This window comes from Motacilla alba, chromosome 1 (assembly GCF_015832195.1).
Source record: "Motacilla alba alba isolate MOTALB_02 chromosome 1, Motacilla_alba_V1.0_pri, whole genome shotgun sequence".
NCBI lineage: Eukaryota > Metazoa > Chordata > Aves > Passeriformes > Motacillidae > Motacilla > Motacilla alba.
In genome coordinates this window covers 37897818-37917561 of record NC_052016.1, presented here as the reverse complement: position 1 = coordinate 37917561, position 19744 = coordinate 37897818, and the positions used below count along the sequence as shown (strand labels likewise).

At 41.8% G+C, this 19744-nt stretch overlaps 1 protein-coding gene across 2 annotated transcripts in view; it reads left to right on the top strand.

Annotated features, from left to right (window-relative positions):
* TEAD4 (TEA domain transcription factor 4) overlaps nucleotides 1-19744 on the top strand; it is a 51739-nt gene extending 31995 nt beyond the window's left edge. For both annotated transcript variants that reach the window (XM_038135016.1, XM_038135023.1), the window contains 9 exons: nucleotides 34-96; nucleotides 3946-4080; nucleotides 4886-4929; nucleotides 5506-5561; nucleotides 6302-6432; nucleotides 7382-7555; nucleotides 15186-15326; nucleotides 16740-16892; nucleotides 19503-19744. In XM_038135016.1, coding sequence (XP_037990944.1) covers nucleotides 34-96; nucleotides 3946-4080; nucleotides 4886-4929; nucleotides 5506-5561; nucleotides 6302-6432; nucleotides 7382-7555; nucleotides 15186-15326; nucleotides 16740-16892; nucleotides 19503-19616 — 1011 coding nt within the window. In that variant the 3' untranslated portion in view covers nucleotides 19617-19744. The remainder of the gene's footprint in view (nucleotides 1-33; nucleotides 97-3945; nucleotides 4081-4885; nucleotides 4930-5505; nucleotides 5562-6301; nucleotides 6433-7381; nucleotides 7556-15185; nucleotides 15327-16739; nucleotides 16893-19502) is intronic.

The following is a 19744-nucleotide window of genomic DNA, read 5'->3' as shown; positions in this document are numbered from 1 at the left end:
GGAATGAACATGGAATTTTGTCTTTCAATGCAGGTATCTAGTCACATCCAGGTCCTGGCAAGGCGGAAAGCTAGAGAGATCCAAGCCAAGCTCAAGGTATGATGGATATCCCTTAGCATATCACACAAGACCCCCCCCAAGTCAGCTATTCCCTCTTTGAATAGCCTTTAAAAAGCCTGAGATTAATCACTGAACTGTAGTAAGCTGGAGAGGAAAAGGTTCTTCCCAGGAAATGTTGTGCAAACATTCATTATTGTTGAAGCTCTGTGACGTCTGGAGTAATTCTATTTAAAGAATAAAGAAACAATAACTTCTTAAATTTCATGTGTCTTATTTCTACCTCCGGTTTATGCTGTTGTCATTCAAATTTGAAAGACCCTTAGACTTGGGAGTGTGCAGAGAGTTTACCTGAGCAGGAATTGTTTATGGTAACATATGCTGACCAATAAGCAGTTGTTGGTGTCGTGGTGGCCTTGGAAAAAGGTGGCCTTAGAGTTATCAGAGCACCAGCTCCACCTCTACTAGAGGTGGTGATGTGGAGTTGTCCACTGAGAGGAAGCAATAAAGCCAGCTGGCATCTTCTCAGGTAAAATGGTGCCAGCTGAATAGACTTTGCTCCTTGATTAATTCAGACCTGATGTGAAGAGGCTGGTGCTAATGAGAAAGAGAAAATGGTTGAATACTTGCTTGAGAAAAGCTGTGTTATCCTTTTCATAGGAAAAGCTCCAAGATCACCCTAATGAAACTCTTGACATTTATTTCCACTCATATTTGATGTGGGGAAATGGTTTATGTGCTCAGACTGAATTGCCAGAAATGTTGAGAAGGTCAAGTTTGTATGTGACAATTGCAGAAGAGAGTGTCTGTCCCCTGTTAAAATGTGAGCTATCCAGAAAGGGCTTGCTGAGCAGGATGTGAGGTCTGAGCCTTGTTATGTTTCACTGAGACAGCCAGAGAAGGAAGGTGAATGCTGACCTTTCTGTTTGGTATGGCCATAAGTAATCTGGAAGGAAGAGAGTTTGCTTTCCTGGTCTTCCGTGCTTCAGGTGACAATAACCGTGACAGCCCAGCCCTGACTGCTGAGGGATGGCTGTTAGCATGTGCTTCCTCTTGGCTGCCTGGGCAGTTCCTCGCTGGGCACCAGGGCAAATGGCCTGTCCTGTGTGTGAGCTGTTGGCACTCAGCTGCCCAGTGCTGACGTGCATGCAACTCTATTGCAAGCAGCAATTGTCTCTAAGCCATGACAGCATCCCCACCCCCCATCCCAGCCCCATTTTAGAAAGCTGTGCTGTGTCTTTTATTAGCCTGATGTGTTACCAGCTGCTCTGATAAAGAGAAGGAGGCACAAATTACAACTATCTAATTCAGTGCACCCAGGTAGGGCTGCCTCAGCTTGAAACCTGTGGCGCTGTTAAGTGCTCAATTCAGATGGAGGCCTGCTCGAGAGGCAAGTTAGAGCGAGCAGGAAACAACAACTGCCCAGGGTGTTAAAAGCCTCACTGCTGCTTACATCTGTAACCTTGATTCTGTTCCTTGTGTGTCACAGCTCTGGGGCTGGGCATGATTGAAAAGCCAGTCAGCCGAGCCTGTTTCCACTTAGCTCACAGGAGCTGGCTGGTTTTGTTCTCAGGGAACGAAGGTGTCTCGGGGAGCTCCATTGGCTGCTGTCCCTTTACACCACCCAGGCCATGCTGTGAGCTCTGCCCAGCTGCCTGCAGAGAACCCTTCCCCAGGACCAGGCTGTTCCTTTCTGCCTGCAGCGCCAGGTCGGGAGCACTGATTCAACTCATTTACTTCCTTGCTTTTGCTGGCCATTTCCATAGAGCAAGGAAATGAAATCACAGAAGCTGCTGCCCTTCCTCCAAGGTCCTGCTGACATCTGTCATCTGTGTGCTCTCCTATCACTGCTCATTTTCCATAGCAAGTGCACGTTTTTGTGTTTATATCCTAGCGATCAGAGCAGCTACATGATGACTTTTCAGAGTAGTGACTGCAATAATTCCACCTCCACACAAACTGGAGTGTTTTTTAAATGTCCACTGTGTCTTTAAAAGATACAGCAGGGAGATAGGGTAAAACTTGAAGAAAACTCTGTTCCCAAAAGTCAATAATTTTTCCATGCCCTGGGTGGCTAATAGATATAATTTGCACCAAGGAAAAAAGCGGGAAATCATGGTGATATTGATGGTATTATCATCATCATCATCACCATCATCATTATTATGTGTTTTAAGAATAATAAAAGAAGATACAAACATTGCAAATGTTTGGTCAAAGTTCTTATCACTCCTTTTTCCCATTTTTTCTTCTTTTTTCTTTTTATACTGGAAAACACTTGAAATGAGTATAGAACTGAAATAGAAAGGAGTCTTTTCTAAAACCGTGCTCCTTCCAGCAGTCTGTCAAGCATTTAAACAAAACAAAAACACAGCAAAGGTTAATAGGTAAAATACTTTCCTAATTATTTTACATTTTCTTTTAACTTTTAATACCTCCACAAGTAAATGCATCTTCCCCATAAACTGAGGTAGACAAATGCAATATTTTCCAGTGAGAAAATAAGGGAAGGAAACAAATCCTTTTCTGCAATGGCACATGGGAAATAGTCCTTATATATATATTAAGAAAAAAAACAGAAAATAATAATTTTCTTTAAAAAATGTAGGTAATCCTTCAATTATTCCCTAAGGCATAATTTAAGCTGGATTCTGAAAACATTTCCCATAGCTTTGGAGAATATTAGGAACTTTCTCAGCATTTAAAATGTTTCCCTTCTATTCACTTCAATGGTACTTACAGAACTCACAGATGTTCTAAAAAAGAAGAGGTGTAAGTTTTGCCCATTTCTAGTGATCATTCCACTTGAACATTAACATTTATTATTGAAATTTTTGAGGATGCCTCCGATGTCTCTTCCACTTTATTTATTTATTTATTTTTTTGTTAGACACATTACGACATTTGGGCTTTGAACTTTAGGAAACCTTAGATAAGTTGGAGGGGTTAGAAAGAATGGAAGCCCAGGGGTGAGAACTTACTACAGTTCAGTGAATGCAAGTGGGAAGTGAGAATTCCTGAAGAAGACAGCAAGGGCTGCTGTACATCTTTCAGCGGTTTCTTAAAGCTATGAATTAATCTGTGAGTTTTCCATGGTAATTATAATACCACAGATAAATGTGGAATGTTTAAAGGATGAAGATAATTTGTAGGGGATGTAGGAGGAAAGGCAGAATATGGGGAAGTGCTTCTGTTTGCCAATTTATTCCTTGAAAGAAGAAATGAAGAATGCTGTTTGTTTTATACATAACTCAGACCCACTAATTGTGGCACTGTCATTGCCTGTAAGAAGGCGTATAAATCTACAGTCCTGTTAAAATACAAAAAGGAACATCCCTGCATATGTGCCCTGGAGATTATGAAGGTTTCCAGTTTCCCTGAGGATAGGGATAAAATGATAAACTCTACCTGAGACTAATGCAGTCCTAAATTGAGGTAGTCATTTCTGCAATGATGATGATGATCTCTTTCTGTGACATTTTCCTCAGAGGGCTTTTTTTTTTTTTTTTGTATTCAAGAATCTCTCCCATTGAATAGTGTTACCAATTATTAAAACACAAGAGTCAGCTAGGGGTGTTCTTTCCACAACAAAACTTTTCAGCTATGTGGTTGAAAGCCCTCAGAAAGAAAGGATAAATGCTTAGTAGTCTTTAAACCAGCATTTCAGAAAGCATGATTATTCACATCTGAAGCTATAGTAATGAGTCACAGCCTTCCAGCTTTAAAGAGTTCTTAAGACAGTTATTGGTGAGTTTGCTGCCCAGGATTTCAGAGATGCTTGTTCCTGACAGAGAAGCTGGTGAGAATTCTGGTTATAGACCATTAGAGCTGGCAACTAGTTAATCATTATAATAATCCTGTTTTTTCTCTTTCTATTCTTGCTCATAGGATCAGGCAGCTAAAGATAAAGCCATGCAGAGTATGGCTACAATGTCATCTGCCCAGATTATCTCTGCAACTGCCTTCCATAGTAAAATGGCCTTGCCTGGTCTCCCACGACCAGCCTACCCTGCTGTTTCTGGGGTGAGTGAATCAGTGTCTTGGTGGAGTTTTGAGAAGACACTTGACTATTTTAAAGGATGTTGGGACTTAGGAAAATCCTGAGAACTGAGACAGAATGGGCCAAAAGGCATTGTCTCTGTAGAATAAATCAGTCATGTGGCTTCAACAGTTTTGTCCAATTCTTTGCTCACACTGATGTAAAATAATAGAGTTTTACCGTGTGTATTTTTTTAGTGATACAAGGGAGAGAACAATCAGTTCCTTTGGATTTTCTTATCACTTTCTTAGTCCAGCATCTTTTTGGAATAAATCTATTTGGGCCATCCTGACCCTTTCTCAAGTTTATATTCCCAATCTTTTTCTCAGCACTTTGATCAGATGGCCCTTACATAAAATCCTTAATACAGAAGAGTCTGTCAGCATTCATGTACCTCTGAGCTGGGCCTAGTTAGCATTTGCTGAGTACTCATTTCTGCCAAAATAACTCCCGTGGAACTTCCCTGGGGAAAATGGTCCTTCCATGAGAGTGAGCATCACAAAAGCTTTGGAGACAGAGGCAAAAGGTGCATGCCTAATATTTAACATTAAAGACCATTTTCAGGTCAGTTTTTTGCATATCAGTAGCAGTAGTGCATAGAATGAAAAAAAAAAAGACCGGTCACCATCTCCACAAGAATGAAACCAAGAATGTAAAAAGAAGAGAGAACTCATTCACATCTTTAAAGGTCTGTGAGCTTGCAGTTTGTTTTCTCAGAAAAGAGCAAGCCTTCCTTTTCATCTCGGTCCTAAGAGTGGTGACTTCTGCCTATGTGTTGTTCTCTTGCAGTTTTGGCAAGGACCATTGCCAGGCCAAGCTGGATCTTCCCAGGAGTAAGTATTCCTTCATGTGAGCATCCAAAGCAGGTGCTTCTGCTGCTTTCTCTGCTGCCTGAGGAACACCATTAGCTATTACAAGATCTGTGAAATGCTAAGGCCTTCGTTTTTCTTGCAGTAGTGTTAAAATGGAACTGAGCTCTCCTGAAAGCTGTGTTTACTTGTAGGTGTTGAACGTGTCTGAATTTGAGCCTGAAAATCTGAGAGGCATCCAGACCTATATCCACTTGCATAGATATAAAACTACTTGTAGTTGAAAGGAAAGGATAAATAAATGGACACCAGTGTAGTAAGAGGCTGGTAGGGATCTCAGAAAAACAAATCTGGAGGGAGGACCTGCTGAGCATCTGCAGGGAAATCTTAATCTGTCCAGTCCTGGCTCCTTACTGCTTTCTGAGTATTTGCCCATGACCCTTCTCTTGCCCACACAGAAAGATAACTTCCAAAAGACACTTAGGCCACTTTCTCCCTGAGGAAAAATACTTGATCTAATCTGTGCAAACAGTCAGTGAAGAATATTTTTTTTGTTTGGTTGTGTTTTTATTAACCACTTCTCTTTGTGTACTTCTGTAGCGTGAAACCTTTTTCTCAACAACCTTATGCTGTACAGCCTCCGCTTCCAATACCAGGTAGGTAAGGAAATGTACTTCCTTCCTTTGAAATTGTATTCCAACTTCAAAAACAGCCAGGACTCTGAAAATCTTGAAAGTTAATTTTAAAAAGCAAAACCTATTGAAACATTTCAAAGAGCCAAAACCAATTTTTATATGATTTCCTCTTATTACCTGTTCTCATCCTTTTACTGAGAGAGCTGAAGCTTTTAAATTTTGTTTTCTTCCTGTTTTATATTAGTTGTGTTGGGATTTTTTTCTTCTTGGCTCAGCAGAGAATAAAAGTTTACATCTCTACTGGTCTTCCACCATGCTTCATGCTCTAGAACACTGTTCTTTGTCATAACATGATTGTGTTCTTAATTTCTCGTTAAGTGGAATAACAAATGTTTTTTCCATCTCAGCTTCCACATTTTGAGAGATTAATGGTGATACCTCACTCTGATACTAAACAGTTTATTTCACTGCTCCTTTAGGGCTCTGTTTAAGTCCTCTTAAAATTGCTGAATATGTTTTCTCTGGTGTCAAACCCAGGTATTTTGTCTTTTACATCATGACCCCTGGCAGTGCTGTCTTAGCAGAGGGTGACTGGCACACCATTTAGAGCACAGGTAGACTGAGGACCTTTTGAATGATATTTTTGCATGATGAATGAAGCCATAAAGAAACAATGAGTCAGCTTTGACAGCAGGTGTTCTACTGGAAAGCCATTGCCATTTTTTTTCTAAATTATTGTTATATAAATCCTGTGTGCTTAGGGTTTGAATCTCCTACTGGCCTCTCACCTTCCCCATCAGCACCAGCTTGGCAAGGACGAAGGGTTGCTAGCTCCAAACTTTGGATGTTAGAGTTCTCTGCATTCTTGGAACAACAACAAGACCAAGACACAGTAAGAAAAACACCTTGCTTCCACCCCTCATTAATTTTGCATCTTTGAACAGCTCCTGTCCATCATGGATGTGTTATACTACTCTATGTGTATGAAAATACTTGCTTCGTTGCTCTTCAGAGAATAGAAAGGCATCTTTGGGAAACACCAGATATCTTCCTCTTAGAGGATAAGTAGTGGTAGAACTAGATCTGTGCAATGTGGTTCTGGCTTCCCTGTCCAGGGTCATGGGCATTCATACACCAGAGCCCAAGGCACTGAGGTCATAAGCCCCTGCCAGGCTATTCTGGCTGTCATGTCCAGCCTTGTAAGATAGACTCCAATACAGAATCCATAATCAGAGGTTGTTAGGATCCGATAAAGCCATGTGTTTCTCTGGTGTGCTGAGAACTTAAAATTGGTGGCAACTGTGATGAGTTTGCATCAATGTGTTTCCACAGTGAAATTGAAGTAGTAAGCTTTGCCTCTCTCACTAAACTTTTTGATTCTGCGTCTTGAGATGTGCTCTGGTGATGGGCTGAGATAGGAAAGTTCAGAAAAGATAGTGTTATTTGCCTGGGATTTATCTGCTCTAGGATTTCAGGCTTTTCATAGGACAGGAGCATCGATGTTTGACTGAATGACCTGTCACAGGTAACACCCTGTGTCTCAGGTTTTTGCAGACTATATGACAGCAGCACAAGGCAATGATTTAGGGGTGAATTTAGGAAGAAAAAACCCAACAACAGTGTTTCAGAGAAGGAAGAAGCATGAATGTATTGATAGGAAGTAAAGAACAGCATGAGCTGGTATTAGCAGAGATATTTCTATTGATTTCTTCTGCTCTTTTAGAAAACTCTATCAAATCTTCATTGACTTCCAGCAGTCTTCTGTGAAGGACAATGGATGTTCAGTATTACTGAATGGTACTGAACAATTTTCTAATCCCATGTTTTTCCTGTTTTTGCAGTATAACAAACACCTGTTTGTGCACATTGGGCAGTCAAGCCCCAGCTACAATGACCCCTACCTCGAGGCAGTGGATATCCGGCAGATCTATGACAAGTTCCCTGAGAAGAAAGGGGGCCTGAAGGAGCTCTTTGAAAGGGGGCCAGCTAATGCCTTCTTCCTTGTCAAATTCTGGGTAAGAGAAGGGCCCTTTTTAGGGTACCTATTTGCTATGAAGGTAGTCACTTTTAAAGCTGTGACCTCCCTGGCTGTTAGAAAACTGCTGCCTCCCAACAAATTGTTACCCATGTAGGCAACTTAATACAGCCACAACTGTCACTTTTCTTGACCCCACAAGATCTTTCCTTGACCCCACAAGGCACACTTTCTGGCCTGCAGCAAGATGTATCTTTGACCTTGTCCATCTGTAGAGTTGTTCTTGACTACTGTCTGCAGATTTGCTTATGGTGACTTGGACCCTCTAGAATTTTTATTCATGTATAAGTAAAGAATTCAGAGGAAATTATTCTCTGCATACTCTTATGCATTCACTTCTGTCATTGTTGTGTAACTCCTCAACCAGAAGCAATACTTTTCCATCTCCTCTCCTGTCTCTGTAGCTGCACTTTGTATTATCCAAGTACTAATAATTTACAGATGCATACTTACTGCTGGCAGAGCAAAAGATAAGAGAAAAATATAATGAAATTGGGTTATGTTGATAATATATTACTGAAATGACTTCTGGTAAATTGGTAGAAATCAGCCTGGCAAAAGCTTACTCACTCAATTTGGATTTTTGTGATTTAACTGAAATTTGCAAAAACTGTGTCATTGTGCTTGAAGGTACAAACAGAATAGCTTTGGTGGTCGATATTATCATAAGAATTATGAAATTAAAAATAATAGTAGCTCAGGGCAGTTGTACAGTAGACAGCTGAGGGAATGTGTAATGGGATTTGGAGCCTTTCACCTTGAGTTTGCCACATCATTCAACCTCAAGTCAGAGTGAGATGATGAAAAATGAGCTTTTATATCTCATTCCCTTCATACAAAGTGGCACTGGAAAGTCTCCTGACTGGTGCATTCAAAAGGAAGAGTTAAGTGCCTTGAGATACAACTTCCCAGCCGTCCCAAGCCTAGCCTTTCCAGAAATGAGTTGGAGAATGTTGGCTGAGAGTCTTCTTCCGAAGTGCCTGTGCCTAGAGTGTTGGTTGCTGATGATTTTGGGGGACACATCATTTTATTACCTGCAGTTTCTGTGCTACTGAGTTGAGCACTTTGTGGGATTAACTCCTGGCAAAGTACAACAAAGCCTGCCTGGGGTGCTCAAAACAAAAGGTTTAAGATCAGCTCTGTTGTGGCTAGGAGAGAAAACAGCACCTTGCTGAGAAGTTGATCCTTTGACAGGGTATTTTGAAAGGTATTGATTGCCTTTTGTGCTTTGGAAATTTCAAGAACCAACAGAAAGAGCTTAGAGGGAGATGTTACACAGAGAGAATTAAACACTTTGAACTCCTTGACTTGAAGAGAAAGAAATAATGAAATTGTGATCTGCGGCAACTGTGATTTCATTTATCAAAATTGACAGTGTGCTTTTCTGCTTTTGTGGTTCAGTTTGGGGATTGTGATAACTTGGTGCTTAATATCAGAACTATAAATGTGCCCTATGCATCATGTCAGACCGACCTCTGTCAGGGTTTTGAAGGATTTAGATGTGGCATGTCATCAAGTTGGGTTTTTCTGCTCCCATGTGAGGTGTTCAGAGGGTATCAGCTCACTGGAATTTGGCTTGGTTAAAGAGATGTGGCATAGGATTCGTAACAGCTTTACTCCAATGTGTGCACAATGTTGTGGGGCTCTGCAACTCTATATTTATAAGGACAGAAATATTTCTGGGCTTGGTTTAATATTTTGACTGTCTGATACTTTTTTTGATACCCTTGAATTGTTGAATCCCACCTGGAGTTAACATCAGGTTTTATTGGTGGCGCCATAACAGCTTGTCACTTAGAAATAGGCAAAGTTTACAAGTCAAGTCATTAGTTAAATGGAAGCTTCTAAGACTTTTAAGAAGCAAATAAATAAAAAAACACTTTTCACAAATAAGGCAATATGATTAAAAACAAAAAAAGGAAGAAAACTATATTTCAGCAGAAATTTTATATCCCTCTGAATTTTCATTCTTTTGTAGCAGTATGTGCTAGGATGCTTTTTCATTTTGCTGCCTGATAGCTCTGGACAACTATACAAATATACTGTTGATGTTCAAAGATGTATTGGATAAAGCAATTACTACACCGTTGAATTTACACCATCATTTTAGGATAAAATGGTGAGTGGAATTAAATACTTGAACGGAAGCTTTGAGACATGAAGATATGATTGATTTTTCAGAGGTTCTGAGTTGAAGCTGTGGTTGCAGGTGACAAAGACTTTGAAAAAACCAAGGAATGAGTAAGTTTGGGTTGTGTATCTGTAGTTATAGGTTTGAAGAACCTGAGGTATGAACCTGTCATTGCTACAGTAACCATTGAATGTACCAGATGATCTGTTGTGTACTAGAGGCCTAGTTCTAAACACCAGGGTTGAGGTTTCCTGACCTCTGTGGTAGTACTGAGGATCTAGTATGACTGAGAAAAAGGTGTTCACATTTGTTCAAAGGTGCTTTAAATGATCTATACAATAGCTAAGAGTTAAAAGTTGATGAGTTTGAAACATAAGCAGTGTTGCAGTGTTTGCAATTCTTTCTTGATTTTGGCATTGGGAATTTGGTACAATGAACTGGTTTTTGGACTTGTGTTGGCAAGTTTTGTATGACATCTGTGTGACATTTCTCTGTGCTCCAAGTGCATTCTAGCACACGACAATGAATGTGAGACATCAGCCTCTCAACACATGGACAGTGGCAGCCCTGCTCTTTTCCAGGCTAATATTATCTCTGCCACCTGTTCCTTGCTTCTCCCCGTGAACTCCTCCTCTATGGATCGTTATTAATAGTTTGGGGAAGAGGCGTTCTCAGGGCTTTGCACGTTAGTAGAATGGTGCACTTGCATCTTGAAGCTTTCAGAAATTGTGAGACTCTGCTTGGAAGACAGAAGGAAAATGACAAACCAGGAGTTCAGGACAAGGTAGTACCTTGCACAGAGCAACCATCTGCAGAGACATGAATCAGGGGGATTTCTTGTCCTGCCTGTGAAGAATGTATGTAGTAATTTCTTCTTGGTGATAAGAAAGCGATCTTCTCAGCATCTGAGTGCTCCTTTCAGCTAAATGGAATATACTTTTGTGGGAAGGTGCTGAAGGGGTGGGCTGGAAACTGCTGTCTTGCGCCTGGCTTCTCTCCTGTCACAAGAAAATCCAGTCAAAACAGCAGCAGTGCAAATTGCCCTCAGCACCCTGCCTTGCCCACTGGATGCTTTCAGTCATGGAACTGCCTGGAGAGCAAAGAATGGCAGTTTGGTCTCCACGTCCATTCTGTTCTGATACTCCTCAGGCAGCAAACAAGACAGCAGCTAGAAACAGAGAATTTTATTATTTTTGCACACATTAATTTCACCTGCCATCACCAGCACCACCTCCAGTTGCTGCCTTATGTAAGGGGACTCCACCAGTGGCACTTCTTCCACCAAAGTTGTCCCCCACATTGTTTGACAGATTATTAACAGCAAAAGGCAGATTGAAAGATTAAATTGCTGAGGAATTTTCAAAGAATCTTTTCCAGAGTTGGAGCGGGGAGAAAGGAGCGTATTAACTTGTGGAGGGCTACTGTGCTTTTGCCAGAACAAATCCCTTCTCTTCCATCTAGAAATCTTGTCTTGTAGGTAATTACACATTCTGCTTACTTCTCTGGAAAGGAAGAAATCACAGATGTTTCCCCCCAAGCAGGCAGATTCACTCTTGCATGCAGTATGTGAATATCTGGGTTGTGCTATATCACAGATATCTCAGTGACTGTAGTTTCATCATGTTTGGAAGTCATCAGGCAAACTATGGATAAGTGTGTCATCTGTGCTGAGCTTGCACAGTGAGTTGAACACATCCCAGACACATCAGATTTCTGCTATCTCAGAGTGTGCTCAGGTTTTTGCATCTGGAACTTCTGGGACAGAAAGAAGAACCCTGACTTTGTCAGACAAAGTAGTATGGTCCAGCTGGTGGCTCATTACTCACATTTAGCTTGTAATATGCCTCGTTTATTTTATCTTTACCTTTGACTGTAAAAGAGACTGAGAACAGCTGTTTGAATGCTGGACACCACCCAACAGCCTGAGCACTGCTGCTGCCCCTGCAGTCCCACCCTGTTCTAGCAGTGGCAAGTAGGAGCCTGGCAACTCAGGCAGCTCAGCTCCCTCAGTGAGACTTTTCCTAAATCCTGCCTATGTCTCCTTTGGCTGCCTAGGTTGGGGTAAAGAATGTATTTAGGACCATCTCATTTGTTGTTGGACACACTAGGGCATTTGCCACAGAGGAGTTGAGGCACCTGGGTTTTAGCCACATCCAGTCACATATCAAAAAATTCTGTGCATTCTCAGACTATAAAGTGAAGATTCACTCTCCTGCTTGATGGAGTTCTGGGAAGATGAATTTCCTTTGAATCTTAGTCACTATTATTCTCTTGCATCTTTTCAGGGTGGAATGTACTGGACACCGTAAGTCAGACCTGTCTCTGCTCACCTTGGGTGCTCACTCTAACACTGGATGTGCTTTCACACAAGGTTTTCTTTAGAGAAGCAATGTAGTCCTGATGGTCTTAAGTGTTGTGAGGAGCTCATAAGAATCTAGGCATGAAGGCCATAGTGTTTTTAGATGCTAAGCTAAATGCAGTAGCTCTTTTGGTCACTGTGGTCTTGTCCTCATGCAATCCTGAGAAGTTTAACTGCATCCTTTTGTGAATTACCCCAGTGTCCAGTTGACATTTAGAAGTTAATTTGGCTATGGCAGATTACACTGTTCTTCCTCAATTTTCTGCCTTGTCTCCCTTCAGGAGGTAATAATCTCCACAGCAGGGAAAGCTAAGAGATTGGAGTTCCACTTCTGAGTTGTTCCTTGGTCTTGTATTCATGTACACCATTTCTATTTTCTGTTCACCTGTATAAACCAGGTTGCAAGTAGTTCAGAGCAGATATGTGTGTGCTAAATAATCTCTGGTACACGCGGGCAGTGCCTTCCTTGAGAAGGTGGGAACCAGCAGCTGTAAATAAGTGAAAAAGCTGTAACTGTAAGGCAAGCAGTGTCTGGGGTGCTTCAGCTGCATTCTCCTGCAAACATAAACTGAAGCCCTCAGCGAACTCCGACTGTCATTCCCTGGAGTTGCTGAAATTCCCTATATGTATGTTTATGAGATCTGCAAATGGGACAGGAGATGGGTACACAGCTCCTGGTGACTGATCACTCCATGTCTGACTGTCCTAGCCCATAATATGGGACAAGCTTTAGCATAAAATGTGCAGTGTAAATGTGAGGGAGCTCCACATGAACCCGCTGCTCCACTGCAACAGGGCTTCCAGGTACCTGATTGTACCTAAGGTCAGTGAATGGTGACAACTCCTTAATTCAAACAGTATTACCGTGGTTTTGCCATTAATGTTGATTAATTAGATGTTAATTGGCTGTGAAATCCAAGTCTAGCCTTCTAATGGGAGGCTTGTCAAACTGCTGGTGCACCTAGAGTGGCTTCTTAGGGCTAGTGAAGCTTTTCTCATGAAGTGGCACCTTTTTGCCTCATAATCAGTGTATTCATTTTTTAATTTTACCAGTGAGTCTTTTGGAGAATGTAACCTTAACTTTACTAGTGAGACCCTGAAAATGTTTTTCTGGTTCTTCAATGAGAGCCTCTGCTGTGTTTATGTAGTGGTGACCTGACCAAGCCTCTGTAGCCTTGACCCTTTGTTCTTTTTGACTCAGTGGGAGAATTTCTTTGGAAGAGCAGAATCAAGTCCATACATTGTGTTTATCACTCCCAAGGGAAATAGCAGCAAAATATTGTGAAGGACTCCTAGTCTAGTTCCTCTCTAAACAAGGGAAGAAGTTAATCTTTATTTAGACAGTTGGAGTGTGGGTGAAATAAACAATACAGTCGATTGCATTGACATGGGAGTGAGTATTACAGTATTAAAGTACAGTATTACAGTAATGTAGTAAAAACCTAAACCAGAATGGAGTAATACTGCTATTCTCTAATACAGGTGCATTTGTGGTACAAAGAAAGTAGCTGCCTAACTGCAGGTATTTAATACCAAGGTCTTCAGCATGACCATAATAATTCACTAGAACAAGCTGTCCTGCCTTCTGCTATCCCTGTTGCTGCCCATCCTCCCAACACATTCTTTGTTTGAACACACACACACACACACACACACACACACACACACACACACACACACACACGTTTCTGAATCAGGCTAGGGAACTGATTCCACTGAGAACTAACTGAGCTGCTCTGGAAGACTGAGACTGCTCTCTTTTGGGGTCAGGATCAGCCTGTCATGATCAAACTACAACTCTGACGTGCAGTTTCTCAAGAAACTCTAGACAACCCAAGTATGTGTTGCTATGAAAATAGGCAATCTTTGCGCCCTTATCTTTTGTGGTGCCACAAAGGCAGCAGCAAGCTCTCATGTCTACAGAAGGGGAGAAAACTTGACTGTCACTTTCTAGACTGACCTAAACCTTTTGTGAAGTTGCTCCTTAAGACAACTAAGCTAACAGTATTTATTATCTTATGGCACTTTAGAGACAGGTATTTTGCATGGCAATGAAAGAGGGGCATTCATTATTGTGGTGGTCCAGTTCTACCACGTTGCTTGTCCTTAGTGCTGCTCTAGATCTCAAATTAAAAACTCTTCACTGACATTGGTTAAGAAAACCCTGTTAGAATGGCATCTAATGATGTCCTAGTCACACAGTGTCCACTGTAGCAGGAACACACTTTCTACAGTTTCCTCTTCCCTTTGCTCAGCTGGAAGAATAAAATGCTCTGGAGCAGCCTATGGGAACCGATCCTTGCTTTTACACTGATGTGAATTAGCACATGGGCTTGTGGAGCACAGAGAAGCTCTGCCCTTTCAGTTTTGAAGGGGAGGGAGCTGAGCTGGGCATTCCACACACCCGTAGTGTTTCCAGAGCTTAAGGGAACTGCCACTTCTTTCATAACTGCGGTTGGAATGACCCCTGGTGGAAGCTTCAGACAGCTAGGATTTTTAGGAGTTCTGTCCCAACAGAAGGCTTTGGTTGGCCAGCCTTAGGCACCCACATTTGAAAACTGTGACTGCTACTGGAGACGGGTTTGAATTCAGGTGTAACTGGGCTGGAACCATGAGTAACCTACATTCCTTTTGTTGCATCCTGTCTATTTACATTCGTAGTACCTGAGCCTGATGCATGTGTGTACTGACACATTCCTTTTCCCTGCTGTCTCTTTTCCTTTACTTATGTTCTTAGGGTGGAAAAACTTTATTGCCGTTGCTTTACTATTTTTTTACCTTCCTGGTGAGTCAGCCCAGTCTTGCCTGTCTGTTGCGCTGCTCTGACTCTGCAGTCTGCTTTCCACATGCTTTGTGAGTACCTCCAAGCTGTGTCGTATGTTTTTCATGTTAGCAGGATATTCCACCAGATTTCCCCAATGAGTATGCAAATCCACACCATTTTTTGAAGTGGAAATAGGATTTTATTCAGTACTCTTCAGATTTCTCCCGCTTCCTCAATGCACATTGGTCTGCTTAAGGAGCTGGAGACACTCCCAATACTTTACTACCCTGGCTATGCAAGGTAATGGTGAGAAAATGCCATAACCATCTGAATTTTTTTGTTCTTCTTTTTGGCAGGCTGATTTGAATACCAATATTGAAGATGAATCCAGATCTTTCTATGGTGTTTCCAGCCAGTATGAGAGCCCAGAAAACATGGTCATTACCTGTTCCACCAAAGTGTGTTCCTTTGGAAAGCAGGTGGTAGAGAAAGTAGAGGTAAGGAGCAGACACCTGGGTGCAAGGTTCCCTCTGGATGCAGTTTTGTCACTTCAAGTACTTGCATCCTGCCTTTGTATCTCAAGGCAAAATTTATCTCATGCTTCTTGTCAAGGAGATGGATGCCATAGATATAAGATCCCTCAGCCTGCAAAATGCTTGTCTTAGGATTTCACTGAAGATTTGCTAGTGTTTGCTACTATTCCCTTAAATCTCAGTTTCTGAGGAGATGTAAATACGTATGACTCTTAGTTCTGCCGATTCTCTGGGGTTTTTTGGGAAGCAAAGGAAAGCTAGGGAACATATATGTGTTTTGTAGTCCAGAAATGTGAAAACATATAAGCAACACCTCACTCTCACCAGTGTTTTTAAACATATCATTTATAGACTACAGCTATTAATTTGACTGTAATAGTTTACAGACTGTAGTCTTACAGTTTTATTAGACCTAGAGCTTATCCACTTACAGCTTGAGCAACTGCAAATAACTGGGTTATGCATAGAACTGGCATTGAAGAAATTCTTTTTGATGCCACATTCAGCTGCTGAGAGAGCTGCTTTGACATGCCTCCCGCTGCCCTGTTTCTCAAGGAACCCTAGGATGCAGAAGCATCTATGTGCAGAACACCAGCTGTTCTCATGTCAGCAGTCAGTTCAAGGTGCATCCTTCCCCAAAATCCATCTCCAGTCTCATGATAGGCATGCCTGAAGTTAGGTTAAGTATTTGCAAAGGGATAGAGGGGCTAGAGGAAGGTGTCATAGTGCACATGAAAGAAGACCAAGCCTCTGGGGTGAAAGAAGGTTACAGGCATTTAAGGGTCTGCTGTGAAATCATAGAATATGGCCTCAGTTTCTCTTCAAGGGCAGATAAAATATACAGGAGCTAAGGTGTGAATGTAAGCAAAAAAATCCCTTTGTGTATCATTGGCCAGACCCTTTCCTAAGCAGGGGGCATAAATTCTATGTTCTCTCACACAGATACCAGAAGGCTTCAGTCTTTTTTAACTATAAAGCATCCTGAGCATAGTATTACTATCATTACTTCCTGGTCTTGCTAAAGCAGTAGTTATTAACTTTTTCAGTTTATTCACACCTAGTATTTTTCCAGTAAAGATGCAGACAGGAGTGTAGGTCAATTGGTCAATTGGTCTGCTCCTCTTAGTTACCTTTCACAGTGCCTTGAGGGTTTGCTGCTCAGAAGCTGGAACCCACCATCCTAAAGAAAATAAGAAATCAAGCCAAAGAAATTGGAGGACTCAAGGGGACTGACCTTGGTGCAAAGTACTGTGGTCACTGTTCATAAAATTATTTAAAAGGGCCACTCTAATTTTTCCATTCTGAGTCCCTTTTTGTGATAGTGTCACTGGTGTGCCAGCATAGCCCCACGTACCCCTTTTGTGTTTCTCCCTGCAGACAGAGTATGCACGCTATGAGAACGGACACTATTCCTACCGTATCCACCGCTCCCCTCTCTGCGAATACATGATCAACTTCATCCATAAACTCAAACACCTTCCTGAGAAGTACATGATGAACAGTGTGCTGGAGAACTTCACTATCTTACAGGTAGGAATTTCAGCTGTTTTCATTGCAACTTGGCAACATGTAAGCACCATGCAGGAGTTCACTGTTGAGAGTCAAGGCAGATTTCCTTTTATAGTTTAGCATCTAATTGAACTTACTGTCTTTCATGTGTATTGCACTTCAAGACCATTTATGGAGTTCTAGAGATGGTAACTCATGCAGAGGAGCAGCAAAAGAATTTGAGAGACCTGGGTAAGAGAGAGATAAAAAGAAAAATAAAGGGAGAGCTCATGAGGCAGAGAGACAAAGGAAGGGGAATGATGAAAAAGTCAGTGAAGCAAATGCTCATTCCACTATTTCACAAATATTGAGGTCCTTTCTGTGCCCTGGCCCTTTTTACAAAAAAACTCATAAGGGCACTGTTGAGTGGCTATAGAATTTTTCTGTGGGAAGAGTTCTTCACTGACCATATTAGGGGGAAAGAAAGTTGTTTCCTCAGGACCATCCGGGACCTGTACAGAATATGGAGACATGCAAAGGAGTTGTGGGGAAACTCTGTGACACCTTCTGAATCACTGCAACCTCTAAAAAGGTTAGGATTACAAGGCTACAGCAATTAGATTTCCATTAGCGTTTTTTTTATACTGGGAGCCTTTCCAGGCTCAGATGCAGCCTAAATTTGGGAAGACGGCAGACAGCTTAAAAGGTGCATTTTTCTAATGGACTGAATTCTGTGTTCACCTCTGTAAGAGGCATCACAGATCTTTGCCCAGAGAATGTGAGGCTGGGTAAGTAGAAGAGATGCTGGTGGCTGTATGAAAGACTGGAAATCAAAGTGGTTTTCATTCCATTCTCTGAAGATCTTGGATAACTGCAGGCAACTCATTTCACTGCTTTGTGGCTCAGACACATCGGCCATAAACGCAAGGTTACTAATATACGTCACAGGGCATTAAGTTTACTCTTTCATGCTCGTATTAAGCTCTTAAACATCTGGAAGAAATGAGCAGTATAAATGCTGAGAGTTCTTTTAGAAGAGCAAAAGCATGAGAGGGGCAGAGACAGAGAGATGAAAGACCTGTGTGCTGTAATCCATACTGGGGAACATTGTAGCTGCCTTCTGAATGTTTCATTCCTCAGTCACGCCAACATTTCCCATAAGTTCTAAGAAAAAAGCTGTCACATGGTTATACTTCCTCAAGGGCTTTATGTTTTCAGAAATCTCATGTCCTTCCCTTATCTTCTGGCACTGAAGGCATGTCCCGAGTGGGTGCTGGCACACACTACCTTGCAGTGCTCTGCAAGATAAGGGTGCTGCTCCCTGAGCAGCAGCAAGAGCATTTCCCACTCCCCACCGCGGAGCTGAAAAACACATAATGTAAGGCATGTTGGTAGTCCTCAGTCCCCACTACCACCTTTGAGCCAAGTCTAATTATATTTTTTTAATAAATCCTTTTATGACCTTAAAATTCCCCTAATCCCATAAGCATAATTTATCTTGCACATTTCTCTGGATCTAGAATTCCCAAGATTTCAGAGCCCATTTTTCAGAAAAGAGCCCGGTGCCTTAGCACACCTGGATGTGTATAACTCACCACATCCTGCAGAAGGAAGGAGTTCAACTGCAAATCCAATAATGAAGTAAGAAAAGAAAACAGACCAAAATCAGACTGCTAAAATTAATAGGAAAGTTTGAAAACAGCTATTTTCTTCCTGTTTTCACTAGTATAGTTGGGCTCTGGTACAGTTCAAGCCTCCAGCTGGAATGGTTTTCTTCTGCAGTTGAGCTTGTGCTGCTGCTGATAAAAATCTGTCTTCTCCAGCAGGAGAGAACTTAGGCTATGGCACAAACTCAGGTGACAAAAATGTGCAAAGTTGTGCAGTGACAGAGAGAGGGAAGCTGAGCTAGGAGTTCTGAGAGCAGTATTTCTCTTGTCTCTGCCACCTAGTGCATGCTGCAGAAACTAGGACAACACTGCTCCTTCACCATGCTGCTGACAGTCACGTTGTAGAGATGCTAAAGGGTCCCGAGGGGCCATAGAAAAAAATTGGGAAAAAAGGACCTTCTGTAAGAATGCATGAGTGTAGCAGCCATCCTTCTCCCAACATCTACAGTGTATGGAATGGGAGGTGTAATGGAGTCAAATCTGTAAGTCTCCTGTAATAGGAGTTATACTCTTTAATCCTCGTGTTCTGTGTCTTCCATTGACAAGCAGGAGCAGATGAAGGGAAACGACTGTCTGTGGTTGTGATATATCAATATATGTGTGAACAGGAGTGTGTGTGCCACAGGAGGGGGCCCCTCTATACCCAACAAACAGAGCAAGAAGAGCTTTTTTTTCAGAGTTAAACACTTTCACTCTGCTGAAATCTGCAACATCAGGGGTGGGAAGTAGAGAGCCTGCTTCCACTGCTGTGATCACTGCTTGGTCACAGTGGACTTTTCCTCACAGTGAACTTTTCACCTGTCTCTTCACTGCATTGTAGTTCTGAGGATGCAAAAGTGCTTTGGTTTGTGGGCCCAAGCTGTGTATCGATCCTGCACTTCTCTGTTCTTTGTCTATTACTGACTTTCTGCTTTATGTTAAATGTGTTGGAATACATAAGCAGAGAAAGAGCAGTTGCCATTTCAGCTTCTCCTTTTCTGTCTAGGTTGTGACAAACAGGGACACACAGGAGACCTTGCTGTGCATAGCATATGTTTTTGAAGTATCAACTAGTGACCACGGTGCCCAACATCACATCTACCGGCTGGTGAAGGACTAGAGACTCTCTGCCCTGAGTTGTCCATGGAATGCATGTCTAAGAAAAAAGTCTGTGCTTGAACAACCCCTGCCCTCCCCCAAACCAAACTGAAAAATAAACTGCAGATATTGTGTATTTTCAGAAAAGTA